At 44.4% G+C, this 16,624-nt stretch overlaps 2 protein-coding genes across 8 annotated transcripts in view; one reads left to right on the forward strand and one right to left on the reverse strand.

The window, feature by feature from the left end:
* EFCAB5 (EF-hand calcium binding domain 5) overlaps window positions 1–5,079 on the reverse strand; it is a 34,748-nt gene extending 29,669 nt beyond the window's left edge. Inside the window, exons 1-2 of one of the 4 annotated variants that reach the window (XM_038157927.1) lie at window positions 5,060–5,079; window positions 2,118–2,417 (exon numbers count right to left, since the gene is read on the reverse strand). The gene's annotated coding sequence lies outside the window, so the exon portion shown is untranslated. Of the gene's footprint in view, window positions 1–2,117; window positions 2,513–5,059 lie in introns of those variants that run through there. The other 3 variants (XR_005259423.1, XM_038157928.1, XM_038157926.1) reach the window with 3 other exon arrangements.
* A 1,050-nt stretch (window positions 5,080–6,129) lies between these two features.
* The window catches only part of SSH2 (slingshot protein phosphatase 2), a 90,118-nt gene continuing 79,623 nt past the window's right edge, over window positions 6,130–16,624 (forward strand). The window contains exons 1-2 of one of the 4 annotated variants that reach the window (XM_038157852.1): window positions 6,130–6,261; window positions 16,480–16,577. In XM_038157852.1, coding sequence (XP_038013780.1) covers window positions 16,566–16,577 — 12 coding nt within the window. In that variant the 5' untranslated portion in view covers window positions 6,130–6,261; window positions 16,480–16,565. Of the gene's footprint in view, window positions 6,262–11,780; window positions 16,578–16,624 lie in introns of all 4 variants that reach the window. The other 3 variants (XM_038157853.1, XM_038157851.1, XM_038157848.1) reach the window with 3 other exon arrangements.

The raw sequence follows: 16,624 nt of genomic DNA on the forward strand, positions 1-16,624 counted from the left end.
ACAACACAGAATGGAGCAGAAGACTGGCTACTACTTGATTCAAAGAATGAAAAATCAGCAGCATGCTGCAAATCCTTCAGGTCAGTGTTAAACAACGGCAAGGGAAGAGTGCTATTAAAAAATAATCTGAAACTGTTCCAAACTAGAGATGAAGCTCCACTCTGAACTTGTTGCCACTCTACCCTCTTCAAGTTTTTATTTAGAAGTGCTTTTCACTGAGGCCTTTCAGTATCCATAGCAATAGCACTGCATTTGATGTGCATTGCTCCTCCTGTTTAAGCATTTGTAGCTGTTCTGAGGCAGTTCAGCCTTCCAGGAAATGCATAAATGTGATCTACAGCCCTCCTGGCACACAAATTTAATTATGAATATATTGACCTTCTGGTTCATTAACACTGTTGGAGTACAAATACTGCCTGGATGGGTGGGATGTGTCACAGCATTAAATTTCTAGGTTTGTTTTCTCAATGGCCTTGTTGGCATCTTCTGGTAATTTTTTTCCAAAGGTGGGAAAAAACCTTTTTTCCCTTGCTGGGAATGGGATGGCTCAAGCTGCCTACCTGACCCACAGAGAGGGTTTTAGGTTGGTAGTTGGTTTTGCCGCCAAAGGACATGAGCTGGAAAGGAGTCTGGATTTACAATGGTGGAAAGGGAAACCTGTCCACCCTGTGGAATTGTTCCTTGCTTAGGTGAGTTCCTTTTTAACAAGCTGTAAAACCAGACTCCTTGGTTCAAAGCAGGGTGTTAGCCAAATGTTCTGGTCACATTCCAAATCAGCTGGTTTTGTTGTGCCAAAATAAACTGTTCTTGTAGTTTCAAATACTTAAGTTATTTCTTAAACATCCTTTATGAAACCCTCTGCAGTTTCTGTGCAATGTTAAAGTGACAACTGCACTCTGCTTTATGAGGTGGCTGATTCTGAGAGATGATGAATATGTTTTCTACACTGTTCTCAACCTTTTGTTAGGATGGTTTTGAGGATTAGTAAATGTTTATGAAGGATCTCCATGTCTCTGACCAAACAAAACATGGAACAAACAGTGTGACTGCTCTGTCTCCATGCCATGGCATCCACGTAACTCCAGGAATGGAAGCAGAGCGTGGAGAACTGTGCCCAGTGCTTTAATGCAGTACACATGAGGAAGACTAGGAGGGTATGGAAGAACAAACAAAAAAAATAAACAACCAAGGAATGCTACAATCAGGTCATGAAACTTGGGATTTGGGGAGGATTACAGACACTCAATGGATAAGACTCCATTGGCTCATAACCTTCCGTGATTTTCATTAGTTGAGAATTTGGCCCATGGGGAAGAATTTCTCCACTGAAAGGGTGGTCAGGCATTGGAAGGGATGGAGCCACCATCCCTGCAAGTGCTCAAGAAACAACTGGATGTGGCACTCAGTGCCATGGTCACATTGACAGCGTGCTGTTTGGTCAAATGTTGGATTCAACGATCTTGAAGGTCTTTTCCAAACTTAATGATTCTATGAATGTATGATGTTACAATAATATTGAGAGCTCTCAGGGCCTATGGCATTCCCAAATAGAGCCCAAATAACAGCAAGCATGGAGCACAGAGGCAAGCTCTAGAAACACCCAGGAAATTTGAAGTGTGATATAAAGTTTCCTGTAAGCCTTTGTTCAAGCTGAAGGCAAGATAAGCTTTCCATTATTTAGTAGGATGCCACTTCCCTGGCTCCTTTTCTGTAAGAAAAACATTCTTGCTGGAATCCCTGCAGGTACAAAAAGATTATCTCAGTGTTTTCTGTAGAAAACCCAAATGTGCTCATAAACAATATTCTTATGGCTTCATTGTTATTCTGTTAGAGAATTTTGATGGGTGGGATAAAGCCAGAAACTACTAAAGTTTGTTTAGGTAAATATTTTCTAGATGTTTGAGTTATAAAAGTCCTTTCAAAAACAAAGTTCAATCTCTTTGACATTCTATTCCTCAGAAATAATTGTGCCTTTCCCCTCATGTGTTTCATAGAGCATATTTATCTCATCACAAAAACTCCAATACCCTTTTCATATATGATCTTTTCAATATAATTAAAATTTAAAAACATTTTCTCCTTTGCTTTCTGAAGCTTTGAAGAACTGTTTTTCTTACCTTTGGAGCAGGTATCAAAATAGATCTTATTCCTCCTGCATTCCAAGTGGCTTTGCAAATCAACAGGGATTTAATATATGCCCATCAACCATTTAAAATCTTGAAGTGAATTAGGGATTTCTCAGACCTGCTGTGGAGCTGGGCTGTGAGTTTTACTCCTCTGTGTGTTTGCAGTTGCTAAGCAATAATCCCAAAGGTTGCTATGTCTTTCCACGTTCAAGATTGCTGTAGGTTGTCTTTTGGCTTTGGCACAGCCCAACAGACTCTTCTGTACTGAACTTAGAACATTGCATCACATGACTGAAAATAAAATAAAATCGAGAAAGGACTATGAATAGCAAGAGAGTACATTAAGGGCACAAACAGAGACTCAGCAGGTGCCAGTGACAGGTTACCTTCAGATTCAAGGTTCACAAAGTCCAGAACTGTCTCAAATCCATTAGCAGCTGAAGGGAGGACTGTGTTAACCAGATGTGAGTATCACAGACATAAAAAGAAATTAATTACAAACTCAATTTAAATATTTTCAGGCTTTCTTTCTTGTGCTCCTTTGAAGCAGCCTTGCAGGAAAGGCACACAAGCATTAACGAGGGGGGAGAGCAGAGTGCCATTTTGTCAGATTGCTTCTAAACCTGAATCTAAAAGGAATTTGATGAATCCCCTTTCAGAATCTCTCCTATATTCTTTGAAGAATAATACAACAGGGAAAGGAGAAGGCAAAAGACAAACACATCTACAACGGGCACTCTGCACTCATTTACACGAATGTAAATCAGGCGCCTGTTCAGCAGTTCCCTCGGGTTAGGCACGACTTCCAACTGAGAAACTTATGGCAATTTCTGCCAGGAAATGCATCAGGTTTATCTAATGCTGTTTCTTTCTTTGTATTTTATACTGGAAGTGGCAAAACCTTTGGATTACCTACCCACAGGAAAACTGAACTGTGACTTTATCTAGGGTGTTTGTCACTGGAACAGCTGCAAGGTGCCCTGGCCTCTATTAGTCTCCATTTCATGGGATAGCCTAAAAGAAACCTTGAAATAGAGGAGGTCAACTTTCATATGAAAAATGCACTGTAATAAATTATCATTTCTTTGCTCTTTGTTTGGAGAAACGTATCAGAAGGAAATATGCTCATTGCAGTGCATTTCCAAGATGCGTTGAAGTCTAGCATCAATTATGTTAACAAAATGAAGCAGAAAATTAGTGCTCAGGAGTAATTTAAAATGAGGCTTTAAACTGAATTGTGCACTTTTTCCTCAAAGCAGTTTGCACATGATTAATTCCTGTTATCTCTTCTCCCAGGTGGGCTTGGTTTTTCCCCTTTGCAATTCAGAATTCTGTTGCTATTATGATTAACTTACAAAACTTTTTGAGAATGAAACATAAATGTAAAAAAAAAAAAGGTGATTTTTTTCAACCCCCAAAGAAGAATATACAACTAGAATTTAGAAGGATGGATCAAAACCAGCTCTATTTTTATTTTTCTGGAAGTGGAATCCCGTGGGTTAAGCAAACCTTTAATTGTACCCTATCTAACTTGGCTGTTATCCCTTAATGTTTTTGCTAAGCAAAGTGTATCCTTTTATTATGCCACCAAATACTTGCACTGTTGACAAAATAATGGGCTGAATATGTCATCACAGATGTTTTGCTGGAATTGCCTCTTCTATCTTTTTTTTTCTGTTTTGTTTTTCTCTGTAAGATACATTTTGGGAGCACTCTGTTGTCTTTTGCAGCTGATGCCAAGATTATGCAATAAAAGCCCTAACATGTAGTAATAATAAGTTGTGTTAGCCAGGGAAATGTTTGCAGTGCATTAAATAGTCAGTTTTGGAAATGTGTACAAAACCAGCTCATGTACAGCTCCACTTCTTTGAAATGCTACTCTGGGCTGAAGCAGCAGGTGCTGACCACAGTGCTGCCAGCACAGGAAGGAAGAAGGCCACAAGCTTCCAGCTTGTTTTTTGTACCAACCCTGATGCTGTGACCACAGCCTGCCCTTTAATTGCTCTTTTCAATCCCAATACATCTGCCTTATAGCTTCCTCCTCCACATTTAAATTCTGCTGCTAAAGAAAGAAAAAATTGCACATGCAAATTACACCTTCCTAGAGACTGGAGAACTGTCACAATTTGTGGTTGTTGTAGCTAATAACTGATATGTTGGATTTTAGTGAACTGTGGATAGCAACTCCATTGTTTACCTGTGGTAAGTGTTTTTTAAAAGTGTTTGCTGTTCAAATACCTGGAAGATCTACACAAAAATTACACAAAAGTCTGCTTTGGAACTTGGTTTCAATAATAATTTCTTGATAGTAATCCCTGCATGACTTGATAAAAATCCAGAATGAAACACCAGTCTCAGGTGAGGGAACTGCTACAATACTCTGGGTACTTAAGTCTTCTATCAATCCTCCCTATCAATGCAGACATACCTGAGCATGAGCACTGGGCCTGAAAGCAGCCCGATCTTTGCATGCTCAAGACCCTGGCTTGCTGGGCAGCCCACTCTAAACTCAGTTTAGTCCAATTTAAGGAGCCTCCATCCCTCATCCTCTATCCTCACCCGTCCACCAGGAGGCAAAATGCTCCATTAGCAAGCCTGACTTCTCCACTGCAGCCAAGCCCAGCTACAGGAGCCTCCCTGATCATTATTTTAACTGGGGAATAACCTAAAGAGAGACCATGTGGCTTCTCCAGTTCTTAGATTTACAGGGGAAAAGTGCTGTCAGCCTGAGGAACAGATCGAAGGAGCATCAGCTGTGTGCTTAAATGGAATCTGTGGGTTGATACACACTCCTGACAAAGAGTTTGCTCTGTTTAACGTTTAGAACAGTTTTTGGTTATCATATGTAATGTTGTCATTCGATGCCCAAGAGACAATTCTTGATCCCAGTCACCTCCTCCCCACAAATTTTGTAGATTCTTGATCCAGATTACCTCCTTCTGATGAATTCAGCGGCACCAGGCTGAAACTGCAAAGCAAATAAAGTTTAATAGCACTTGACCCTTTGTTTCAGATCCCCAAACACCCAACAGTTCTGCATCTGGGAATGTTTGAATGCTTAAAATGCAATCATTAGACTTGGGTTTTGGTGTTTGGGCGTGTTCATTGATGTATGAAGAGATGTTATATGCTGCTTTCATTATGGAGTTACAATAGCTGCCTAATCCAAGGAAAAGCTCTGTTATATGACCATTAATGCCAACTTTCACCAGAGGTTGCCATACCCACCATCAGGGCTCCTGCTGGGATGGGATTCCACAAACCACCACCAGCCAGGAGGCACATTGAGGGTGCCCTGCTGACATAAATTAATAAAAGCCACCTAGGAGGCTGAGGGACCCAGGGGGGGATGTCGAAACCCCTTCAGCAACCAGGGAGAGAATGCCGGGGCACCCCAGCTCCCTCAGGAACGGGGTGGGCATGCCGGGACCCCCCTGCCCATCGCAGCCCCCTCAGGGATTGGGGTGAGGATGTCGAGCTCCTCCAGTCCACCTCAGCCCCCTCAGGGACCGGGGTGAGGATGTGGAGCCCCTCCAGCTCATCACAGCCCTGTCACGGACCGGGGTGAGGATGTGAAGCCCCTACAGCCCATCGCAGCCCCTTCAGGGACCGGGGTGAGGATGTGGAACTCCTCTAGTCCACCTCAGCCCCCTCACGGACCGGGGTGAGGATGTGGAGCCCCTCCAGCCCATCGCAGCCCCCTCAGGGACCGGGGTGAGGATGCCGAGGCCCCCAGGCCATCGCAGCCCCCTCAGGGACCGGGGCTGGGAGTGCCGTGACCCCTCAGGAGCCGCCGGCGCCGCGGGGGTTAACGCGGCCCGGCCGCCAGGGGGCGGCGCCGCGCGCGCGCTGACAGCCGGCGCGTGCGCGCTGGCGCCTCATTGTGCCCGGCCGGCCCGGCCCCGCCGCGCCTCAGTCGGCGAGAGGCCGCGGGCGCGCGCGGAGCTGCTGCCGCTGCCGCCCCCTGCGGCCGTCGCCGCCGCGCCACCTCCGCTCCGCTCCCTTCCCCTGTCCCCGCCATGGAGTGAGGCCCCCGCCGGACGGCCGGACGGGGGGGCCCCGCCGCGCCTCGATGGCTCTGGTCACGGTGCAGCGCTCGCCTACCCCCAGCGCCACTTCGAGCCCCTGCGCCTCGGTGAGTCCCGGCGGGCGCTGAGGGCAGCGCGGCGCTCGGCGGCCGTTGGGGTCCGGCGCGCGGCGCTGCGCATGCGCCGCACCCCCTCCGCCTCACCCCCCGGTGCCGCCGGTGTCCGGGCCCCGGGCCGGGGGCGATGCGGGCCCGCCGTGCCCGGGAACGGGGCTCACACACCCCTGGGCTGTGGCCTGCTGACAGCCGAAGGGACGGGCGGGGGTCCCGGTGCCCCTCAGCAGGCCCGGACTGGGGCAGGGTAGCTCCCTCCCGGCCCTCGTGGTATCGCAGGGTCCCGGTGATACCCAGCCCCTCTGGGAAGGATGCGGCGGCGCGGGGCTGTTCGCATCAATCCGCCCGGTTTATTCTGTGTTCATTGTATGCGGTGGGAGAGGCGGGAAGCGTGTGTGGAAGCGACCTGACATGGTTGGGGCTCCGGCCGTGCTCAGCTGATCTCATCTGACAGCACCCTCTGGGTATCCCCGGTGCCCGGCTCTGCCTCTGCGGGCAGATAAGGTGGTTTTCTGCCCCTTTTTTTAGAACGGTGCTTGTAATCTTCACAGGGCTGTGTCAAGCCCAAGAGAGACACAGAACGGCCAGATTCCAAACCCCTGAGTGAGATGTGCGGCAGGACAGATGTTCCCATCGCTGCCCTGGGTTTGGGCAGGCAGCTTTGAAGGCTTCTGCCTTTCCATGCTCTTTAAACTTGGCACAGGCTGTTTTGTTTGTTGTTTGTACTTCTTTATTGTAAACCCCTGCATGTTAACCCCTTAAGCTGCTACCTACCCCCCATGTGCTGTTTCTGATGCAGTCAAGGATGAGAATGAAAATAGCTTTGCTTTCACTTCTGTATGCTTAGTTCTAAGTTAGCATTTATCCTTAAAAAACCTCATGCATTATCACACTGCTGCTATGCCTGATTTGCGAATGTTTGGAGGAAGAGAATAGTTGAAATCCCAGTTGCTTCCATCCTCAGTGGGGGGGAGTGAAAAAGCTAACTACTCTGAAAATATTTCTTGTTGTGTTAGGTAATCTCTTCTGAAAGTAGATCAGCTGCTTGACAGGTCCTGCCTGCCCCAATGGCATTTTAGCTGTCAGAACACTTACCTCTTTTTCTCCCCCTCTTTCATTCCCATGTCTCTCCTAAGGTATGTTTACTTAGCAACACAGATTAATTTCGCTTATACTTACCTGCTATAAATATTAATGTGCTGCATTACTTCAGAGATTTCTTCCCCCTCTGACTTCTTTACCCTTTCCACAATTCCTTTTCCCATACATTTATAGCATTGGATGCATCTAGTGAGAATAGATAGGTCTCTCTTGGCATCTTCCTTCTTTCTCCCATTTGGATGCATCTTCCTTCTTTCTCCCACTTGGATGCATAGACCCTCCCTTTGTTAAATATTTTATAGATATATGAACAATTAGTTGTATTCTCTAAAGCTTTTCCATCTGCAACAGCCAGGCTGTTTCCCAGCCAATTAAATCAAACTGAAACTGTGCTGATATTTGGATACTACTTAGCTGTTAAATATAAAAACAACTCCCCGTGGAGCCTGATAAATCCAGAGGATGCAGCCTTGGGTTTGTGTCTATATTCTCTTTCTCCCGTGACATGATATGGAGGTGTGTTCTGTACCAGAAATAAGTGTGTGGCATATTCCTGGCCTGGTTTTGGGCTTCGTAATTACTTCTGCTTTCTCAGACTTCTCTTGCAGTGTAAAGTGAACTTGATTTTTATCACGCTCTTAACTGCTATTGTTTGAACACTTCTGCATTTCCTGTTGCAGCTTCCTAACCACACTTGAGGATTGCTCTGCCCTTTTAGCCTCTTGGGTATCTGGGGTGGGTTGTTTCTCCCTCCATCTGTTAGAGCTGTGTTCCTCCTTTGCCACAAACTTCTTCTTTCTCAATCAAAGCTTTTGTCATTTCAGATGATTCTTCTTCCTCAGCTGCTGAGGGTTTGTGAGCAGGGCAGACACATTTCTAGTCCTTAGGAAGGTTTTGGTTCTAAGCCTGCCACCCTTGCCATTCTTCTGGATCTCTGTCAACTGCAGCAGGACTTGATTCTTTCAGTTTTAAGTCAAATTGTTTCAACCAATCCGTAGAAAACTGATGGTAGCTTCCTTTGACTGTCTCCAGGTTACCTCTTTAAATGAAAGCTCATCTTGCTCAATAATTTTATCAGTAAGATAAGGGTCTGTCCTTGCTGTTTCTGAGCAAAGATTATCTGGTGACTGCTGGAACTTAGCTGCTTCAACTTGTGGGCAAGGGAGAAGCATGTCAGTGTGCGAGCATATGGCTATGTCTAATTCTGTTTCCAGGTCACTAGGAATTTTGAGGACAGAAATGGATTCTCTTTTTAAATTGCTTGATGTCTTCTTGCTTCAGAGATAAACTTCTCAGACAAGGAGAAAGGGTGAAATTGGTGTCCTCAAACTGCATTTTTTGCATTAAGTGTGCCCTATAAACTGTTATAATTGGCTCTTACAGATTCAGGGGAATAGCTGATCTGAATCACTCTGAAATTGGATGGCTTTTATTTATAGGTTTTTATCTTGTGCTCATTGCCACGGAGCATCTCATGAGCATTCATTTCAGGGTAGTTCATGCAAAGTGTTGATTATACATTTACAGCCCTCTGGTTGCTTGATGACTTGTAAAATTCCTTTAATTGTCTGTCCAGACTTTTGCTGTTTGTTTTGGCCTTTGGTTATGCAGTCGCTCTTGAGAAATAAGACTGCAATCTTCAATGCTTACAGCAGAGCAGTTGTCTTCTGATGTACCATGGTAGCAAAAAGTGGTGGCAGACAGGGCCATGCTACAGTGAAATACAAAGATGCCATGAGGTCCTTGGTGCTAATGCTGATGTATTGTTCAATGCAGTTCTTGGCTAATTGGATAATTACCTGCATTGGAAATAATCTATTGAAAAACTTGGCCTTTTAAAGGATTTTTGATGCACAGTTACAAAAAAAATTTGTATCTGCAATTTCTGGAAAATGCTATTTTCCTTTTGTTTATTATATCTCTTTCCTGAGACGTGAAGAAGCTGGGCAGGCAATCTGGCCCTGGCTGCTCTCACAGTTCACTTGTCTTCCCTACCCTGAGGGAGGCAATATGCTTTCATTGGAAGGGACCGACTGACCCAAAATAGAGGATATGCTAGGTGTATATTGTTCTAAAATGCACAGTTTGGGAAAAAAAATATGCTAAAGCAAATGAAAACCTAAACCATTGGACTTCCCCTCCTTAATCCCAGGAGAACAGCTTGAGCAGGAAGTAGAGTCCTGGAAATGTGTTTGGGAGTGTCTGTCATGTTGTGCTTGGAAGGTCCTTGCTGGTAGAATGTACAGGAAATACTTTGCCCACTTCTTTATGGGGAAGCTAAATATAACATTACCCCTGGTCCTGTAATTGCTGTTAAACGACGTGGTAATTGTGAGTTTACTTAATCATTGATAAGTCCAGTCTATCTCCCATAGAACTTATTTTTCTATTTTCCTTTTTTTAAGTAAATCAGTTAAGATCTTGATTGCTGCTGCATGGATAAGGTTATGGAGAGTTGATTTTTGGAGGAACTACAATGTAGCTGGGCGATCAGAAGCTTCTTATGAAATATTTAGTGAAGTTCAGAATGCCTGATATTTAAAGATGCTCTGATCAGTAAAGATCATCTGTTGTTTCTTGGTTTTCTCCGGCTGATGTCTTTCAGGCATAGCCAGAGCTCATTCTGAAAACCGAAGGTTTTGGAGGCAGTGGCTCAGAAGAATGAGCTGATTGCTGCTTTGGGCAAACCTTGTAGTGTCCCACAGGTACCTGTTTCCTCTGGTGCCAGCTGTCACCATTTGGGAGATGAAACTGTTTCAGTGAGGTGATCTGTAACTTCCCGTCTTTTACATTTCTGCTGAAAGCCCTGTGAGGGAACCAGGAGGCCTCTGCCTCTTGCTGGGTGTGATGCTGTGTTGTTAAAAGATGATTCCTCTCCAGCTGGACAAGACCAGGCTGTTGGAGCACAGATAACTTTTGTGTGTGTAAATGCATTCATGTGTGATGAGACTCTCCTGTTCCTGAAGCAGTTGGATGGTTAAACTGTGACCTGTCCTTCTCTGGAATATCTGCTTGCTGCTCTTGTATACACACTTAGCAGTTTCCTCTAGGATCTGCATGAAATGCAACGTCCCCTTAGAGGTGAGAACAGTATTTGCAGCTGAGAAGGAGGATGATGGCAGTGGAATTGGAGCCTCGCTGAGAAACACAGAGAAACATTCTTAAAACTTGCAGAGTGCGTGAAAAAAATATTCATTTTTTAAAAGAGATCTAAGTCCTTTTGTAGCATATCTCAATGATAGCTTGATTTCAGTTTTCCCCTTTGAGTTCCAGTGGCACATAAATTCTTGTGTTTTGAAAAGGAGCTTGTAATTTGAAAATGCAAATAGCTTGTGATGCTGTAATGAGTCATTATCTGACCAGTATTGATTCTTGCTGTTTAAGAAATGAAAAAGAGTTGAAAAGGGCAGGGTACAGTAGCATCTACAGTCATTCTGGGAGCCAATGACATGTTTATTTAAGTGGAAAATGCTATTTTGAGCAGAGACTGCCATCCACAAAGCAGTCTGCTGGAAATATTTTAGTGTAAGAGAGCTGCCTTTATGCAGGGGTAGTGCCTGAGGATTTCCAGTTACTGGAAAAAATCCTGAAAGATCTAAAGCTGCAACTCTTCTGTCTTAAAAAAAAAAAAAAAAAAAAAGGAAATAGCCTTTGGGCAGCTTAGCTCAGTGAAGCTGCTCCCTGATCACAGCCTGCAGCTCAGGGTTTCATTCTTCAGTCACAACAAGCCACATCCTCCCAGGACCAGCTGAAGCAAGGGGCAGGCTTTGCAGTCTTCACGTCTGACCCTTGCCGATGCCGTTAGCAAGAAGTACAAATGGAGCTGCTGGTCAGTGACCACTGCTGCCTTCATATGAGCTGGCCCTGCCACTCAAGAGCACTTAGGCTGCTCAGCTGCCTGCTCCAGGTGTTCCAGCTGTTCAGTTCAGTCTCTGAATTAAAGATATCTCCACTCTGTGCCATTGATTTGCCTGAGAGTCCTTTTAATTTGATTATTAGGTAGTGACAATGAAGCTCATACCTTTTGCATAAAAGGGGAATCTTGGAAGCAGGAGAAGAGGTGATACTTACTGGAAGTAGTCAGTGATTTAAGCAAGGCACATGTTGTTTCTTACCTTTTGGGTGGAAGCTGTTATTCTGAAGCACTCTGTTTAAAGGGGTAAAAAATTATGAGGGCTAGAAGACATTTTTGCATTTCTGAGTTGGGCCATATAAATTGATTAAATTACTGTCAACCCGACCATCTACAAAATCTCTTATCACAAGACTGCAATATTGCAGTGTGTGTGTGTTCATGTGTTTCAGTCAGCATTTGGGGAGGCTTCTGTATATAGGGATTTGAATGTGTCAATAGCTTTTTGCCCAAATAGAATTCCTCTGAATATGCATCTTATCAGCGTTGCTCATTGCAGGCTGCTCTCCTCTGGAAGGCAGAAAACGTTGCAGTGAGATGAGTCACACGTTTAACAGCTTGTTGCTTCCATGGTGAGACGCACCCTTGCTGTGCATGCCAGCGCTCATGGAGCTCCTGGCAAGCGCCCTGTGACGTGAACTCCTTGTGGCCCCGCTAAATGGAACGCCCCTGGCACTCGCTGAAACGCCTTGAGCTTGTGGCTCCTCGCTGCTGTTGGGTGCACTGCTCCTCCTCCTCTTCCTCCCAAGAGACTCCTAAACTGAGGCTCCGTGGAAATAATGAAGTTATTGCATTGGTGGGAGCTGTTTCAGGGTGAAATTACCGGGGAACTTTAGGCCACAGTGTAAACCTCTTGTCCTGAAGTAATCAAAGACATTAGAGTATTTCATCTGAGCTGTTTTGATAGAAGTGTTTTATCAGAGATCATACTGTCCCTGTACTGAGCTCACACCAGAGCTCAGGAGGTGGCTTTGAGGCTTGAGCTTTCCACTGCTCTGCCAGTGGAGAAGCACAGGAGATCTTGGAGAAGTAAATTCCAGAGATGTTGTCTCAGTAGTTGGACTGCAACTTGTAACTGAATTAAATATCTGAAAAGTGAATTTTAATGTGGAAAGCCACTCCTGTCCCAGGGAACTGTGGTTGTCCCATTCTCATTGGCTGCTGCCATGTCCCTTCTGTTTTGATGTACAGAACTATCATGTTTAAAATTGCAGCAAGAACTTTTAAGACTTGTTCAACTGGCTTGGTTTAGCTTCAACAACTGACATCTGAGAATTGTGTACATTAGGATTCTTCAGAAAAAAACCCTGAAACAAAACATGTCATGCTTTTCATCTTTTCATTTTACAGGATGATGAGAGGGAGGGATAGGGCATGTGCCTTGCATGTGTAAAGTGCTTTGCTTTCCAAAGGAGGGCTGCTTAGTAGTTAGAGGTAGTCTGACTCTTCAACCCTTTCACTCAGTCCATCTAAAAATGGAGTTTTCCACAGGTCTCTGAAGCTCCTGAATGGACTGCAGAGAGTCAGCTGATGTCTGTGAGCTTCTTATAGTAGCAGGTATCCTTTGGAGCCTGCTGTTCCCTTGCAGTAGTTCTGAGTTCTGGAGCATCTTCAGTTGGAAACAGGGTGTCACACTGGAAATTTAGCTCATGAGTTGCTGTGGGGCAGGCAGGGAAGTGACTCAGCTCTGACCTACAGACAGGAGCTAAACCTAGGTACAAGAGGAAGTGCTAGGTGATGAGATAAAGGTGTTTCTGGAATAAGGACTGATTCTTTTTTTGTTCTTCTTTGTTTCTGTTGTTGTCTTTCTTTTTTTGTTTTCCTTCCCAAAGTCCTCCTCAACAGTTTTAAATAGTTTAAAGACAAACAGCTCTGGGCATGTTCTTCAGAGATGCAGTAACCACTGCATTTAAATACAGTGCTTCAGGATGTGGTAGGAAAGAGCTAGGTGCTGTATTGTCTTCCTGATGAAGTGCAAAACTTGAAATGACAGCCCTCCCCTTTGCCCTTTCACATTGCAGAATGGTTAACAACAATTTAATTCACTCTCTAACCAAATATTTTTTTATGTAACATCTAGTGAGTTTGATTACTGCGAGTTTGCTCTGGGTTTTTTTTTCAGCTGAGTTCTCCTTACAAAGGGGAGCAAGCTTGTGACTTCAAAAAGTGAAGTGAAACAGGACAACTTAGACCTTTTTGTTCTTTGTGGTGTTTCTTCCTCCTTGGTAGTATTTTGGTTCAGCAGCAGTTAGTAGAATGTGTAAGCCTGAATTCCACCTCTTAATGAATCTTGAGATAGTAGCTACCCCTGTAGTGTGGGTCGAGTTTAATATTGCATAAACTTGTCAGTAGAGTTGGAGATGGGAATCAAATATTAATATATTATCTCTTGCTTTTAGTGTTTGCCTGTCACTGTGTCCCTCAGCACTTTGCTGTGTGGCTGCCTTGGTGCTGGGAGGGAATTGTCCTTCAGTGCAGCTTCTGCTCTGCTCCTGAATCTCAAATAAGAGATTATCAGGCAAAACCAATATGAGCAGAGCATATTTTCAATCCCCTTCCCAAAAGCTGGGCACAGTTGTAGGATACTTTAAGGCAAGGGAGGTATTACTAGTTAACGTTTATAGTATGACTGGAATAGAGTTTGCACAGTCTCAGTGGGTGAATATTTTTCACATAGATTTTACAGATCCCTGGTTTCATCTTGTGCATCATGCTGCAAAGATAACAACTGTGCCACACGCTTCTGCAACCCACACTTCTGGTCCTTGAAGTGGAATTTTTCTCCTTTACACATAAACCAGAAACTGCTCTGGTGGGGAGGAAGCTCTGTTTAACTTAGATCTGTTCACGTTGACCATACATGGCTGAGACGGTTATTTTGGGGCAGTTTCTATCTGCTTGTCATATGACTGAGAAAGTTCAAACTTTGCCTTGAGGAGAAGGGAAAAGTTTGAGAACGCTTTTTTTAGTATTTGAGGAGAAGATGGCATGAGCCAAAATAAATTTTTAGGCTTGAGCACTTGCTCACATCTTGGTCCTGAATTTGAGAAGTGCCCCATTTAAAAAGTAAAGTAATAAAAAACCCAACAAAACCAAAACTAAACAGCTCCTTCCCTACAAACAGCCCCACAAAACCCAACCCGAAATTACTCAGCTTGTTTAAAATTTAAACTTGCAAGTTTGATTTTAGGACAGGTGAGCACAGAACACTTTGAGCCAAAGGGAGTACAAGACAGAGACAGCTTGAGGTGAGAAGCAATCTGTGTGTGTCAGAATTTCATTTGCTTGCTGAGAAGTGAGACATCCTGGACATACTCCACCCTCCTTAAACTTCACTTTGGTGGTGAACATTCTCTGCATATGCTGTGGGAGATGCTGAAGAGCCCTGAAGGGTGAGAGATACCTGCAGGGTTTTGGTGCAGACTCTTCTGGGGACAGATGGGGAGTGATTTCCTGGCTGAGTGCTGATAGTTTGTCTAACGTGCAGCGCTGCTCTTCGTGGCTTGGCACAGGTTCAGTGCTCTGTGTGGTGTGGGAGCACACTGTGTAAAACGTGAGAACTTCCTGCTGTGATAAGGAACCAACAGTTCTTCCAACAGGTGCAGTCGTTAGCTGCAGTCCTGAAGATGTAACAGAAACATTTGCTGTCATGGGCCTTCAGTATTGTCAGTCTCAAACTGAGTCTGGCCTGAGCAGTTCAGAAAGCAGAGCTTTGCTTTTTGCCTTGCACTGCTATGATAAGAGAATTAGGAGGGGAAGCTGTGTTCAAGAATCTTTAATCCATGATGGTGGCTGTGACTGAAATGAATAATCTTATTTTAAAGGGTGCTCTAAACCGCTAAAGCTTTATAAATATTAATTTTGTTCATTTGTTTCCTAATAAAAGGCTTTTATTCATTAAATCGCTATTTATTTATTAACCTGACAAACTAATAGCAAGCTCTCTTCTTTCAGTGTATGCATGTGCCATATCACAATTCTGCTTGTCACCATAATAAGAACTTCATTCATCTGCCTTAAAATGTCATTGATAACAACCTGGCAGTGGCCCAGCTTGGAGCAAGTTAACTACAAAAGGCTGCATTGTAAACCTTTCTGAGAGTACATGCTACATTAAGTCTAAAATTAAAAAAAAAAAAAAAGAGAGAGGGAGAAATGTGCAGGCTAGTCCGAGTGTCATACAGCTGCCAAATAGCTTCAACCCTCTGGAAAATAATGGAATTCTGTATGGAGGAATTCTGGCTGAGATGGGTTAGTTTGGAATGAGGGATGCATTCTGCTCACTTTGAAATCTTTGGGGTACACTCAAAAGCCTCATCTTCAAATGATGAGGGAATGCTTTACTGAACCACAAGCAGCTAAATGAGAGCTTGGACATGTAAGGATCTTGTTATTTCCTTTAGTCTCATCTTTCTGCAACCAGGATAAAAGCTACAATCTGAAAATAGTCACATGCCTCTGAAGTTAACTGCTAGGAATACTGGGAGTTTGTCTTGGTTATAGAAACCTTCCCTGACTCCATCTGCAGGCTGTGCACCAAATGTATTTATCTCCCATAAGTTCACAGAGTGCAAGGAGGGTCTATCACATGCTGAAGTTCAAATATCTGGTCTCTGCCAGCTGCTCTGGAGGGACCTGAGCTGCTCCTTGCTCTGCAGTCCTGTGTATGGGGCTTCATGTTCACAGAGGTTCAGGGCTTCTGCCTTTGACTCTCCTGTTCCTAAAACTGTTCCAAATTAAATCAGTAGCCTGGGTGAGGGTGAACTGATCTGTCCATAAAACCGATGCAGAGTTCGTGAACTTTATGGACAAAAGCTCCCAGGGATCTGTCAAACGGGCTGTGTCCTGTGCTGCGTGTGAGGGCTGTGGGGTTTGGTACAGCCCCTACTGACCTAGGCAGTCTCACTGAACAATTTGACTGCTGAGTTGACCGTGAAGCATTAACACATCTTCATCCTTCTTCTGGGGTCTTCTGGGAGCGCTCTAAGCATGCATTAAACACCGTGGTTCTCCTCCTACACCCCAGACATGGCAAAAGCTCAGGCAGTGTGGGGAAGGGCTTGCTCACAACTGATGGGTTTACAGTTGGATTTCTTAACTGGAACAAGGACTGCAAGAGTCTTTAAAAACTAAAAACTCAAACCCTGCAATTTCATGCTGCTTCACTTCTGTGGTTTTTGTTTTGTCTCTTTCTTAAGTATAGTGTATGGACAGCGCCATGGGTTAGGGAACACTTCAGCTTCATCTTCAGAGACTTTTCCTATGTAGCCTTCTGCTGAAGTCAATGGGTGTGGAGGTAAGCGGTGCCGAGTGCTTTCTGACAACATCACTGCCACCCACTCT

The sequence above is a fragment of the Motacilla alba genome, chromosome 19 (assembly GCF_015832195.1).
Source record: "Motacilla alba alba isolate MOTALB_02 chromosome 19, Motacilla_alba_V1.0_pri, whole genome shotgun sequence".
Taxonomy (NCBI): Eukaryota; Metazoa; Chordata; class Aves; order Passeriformes; family Motacillidae; genus Motacilla; species Motacilla alba.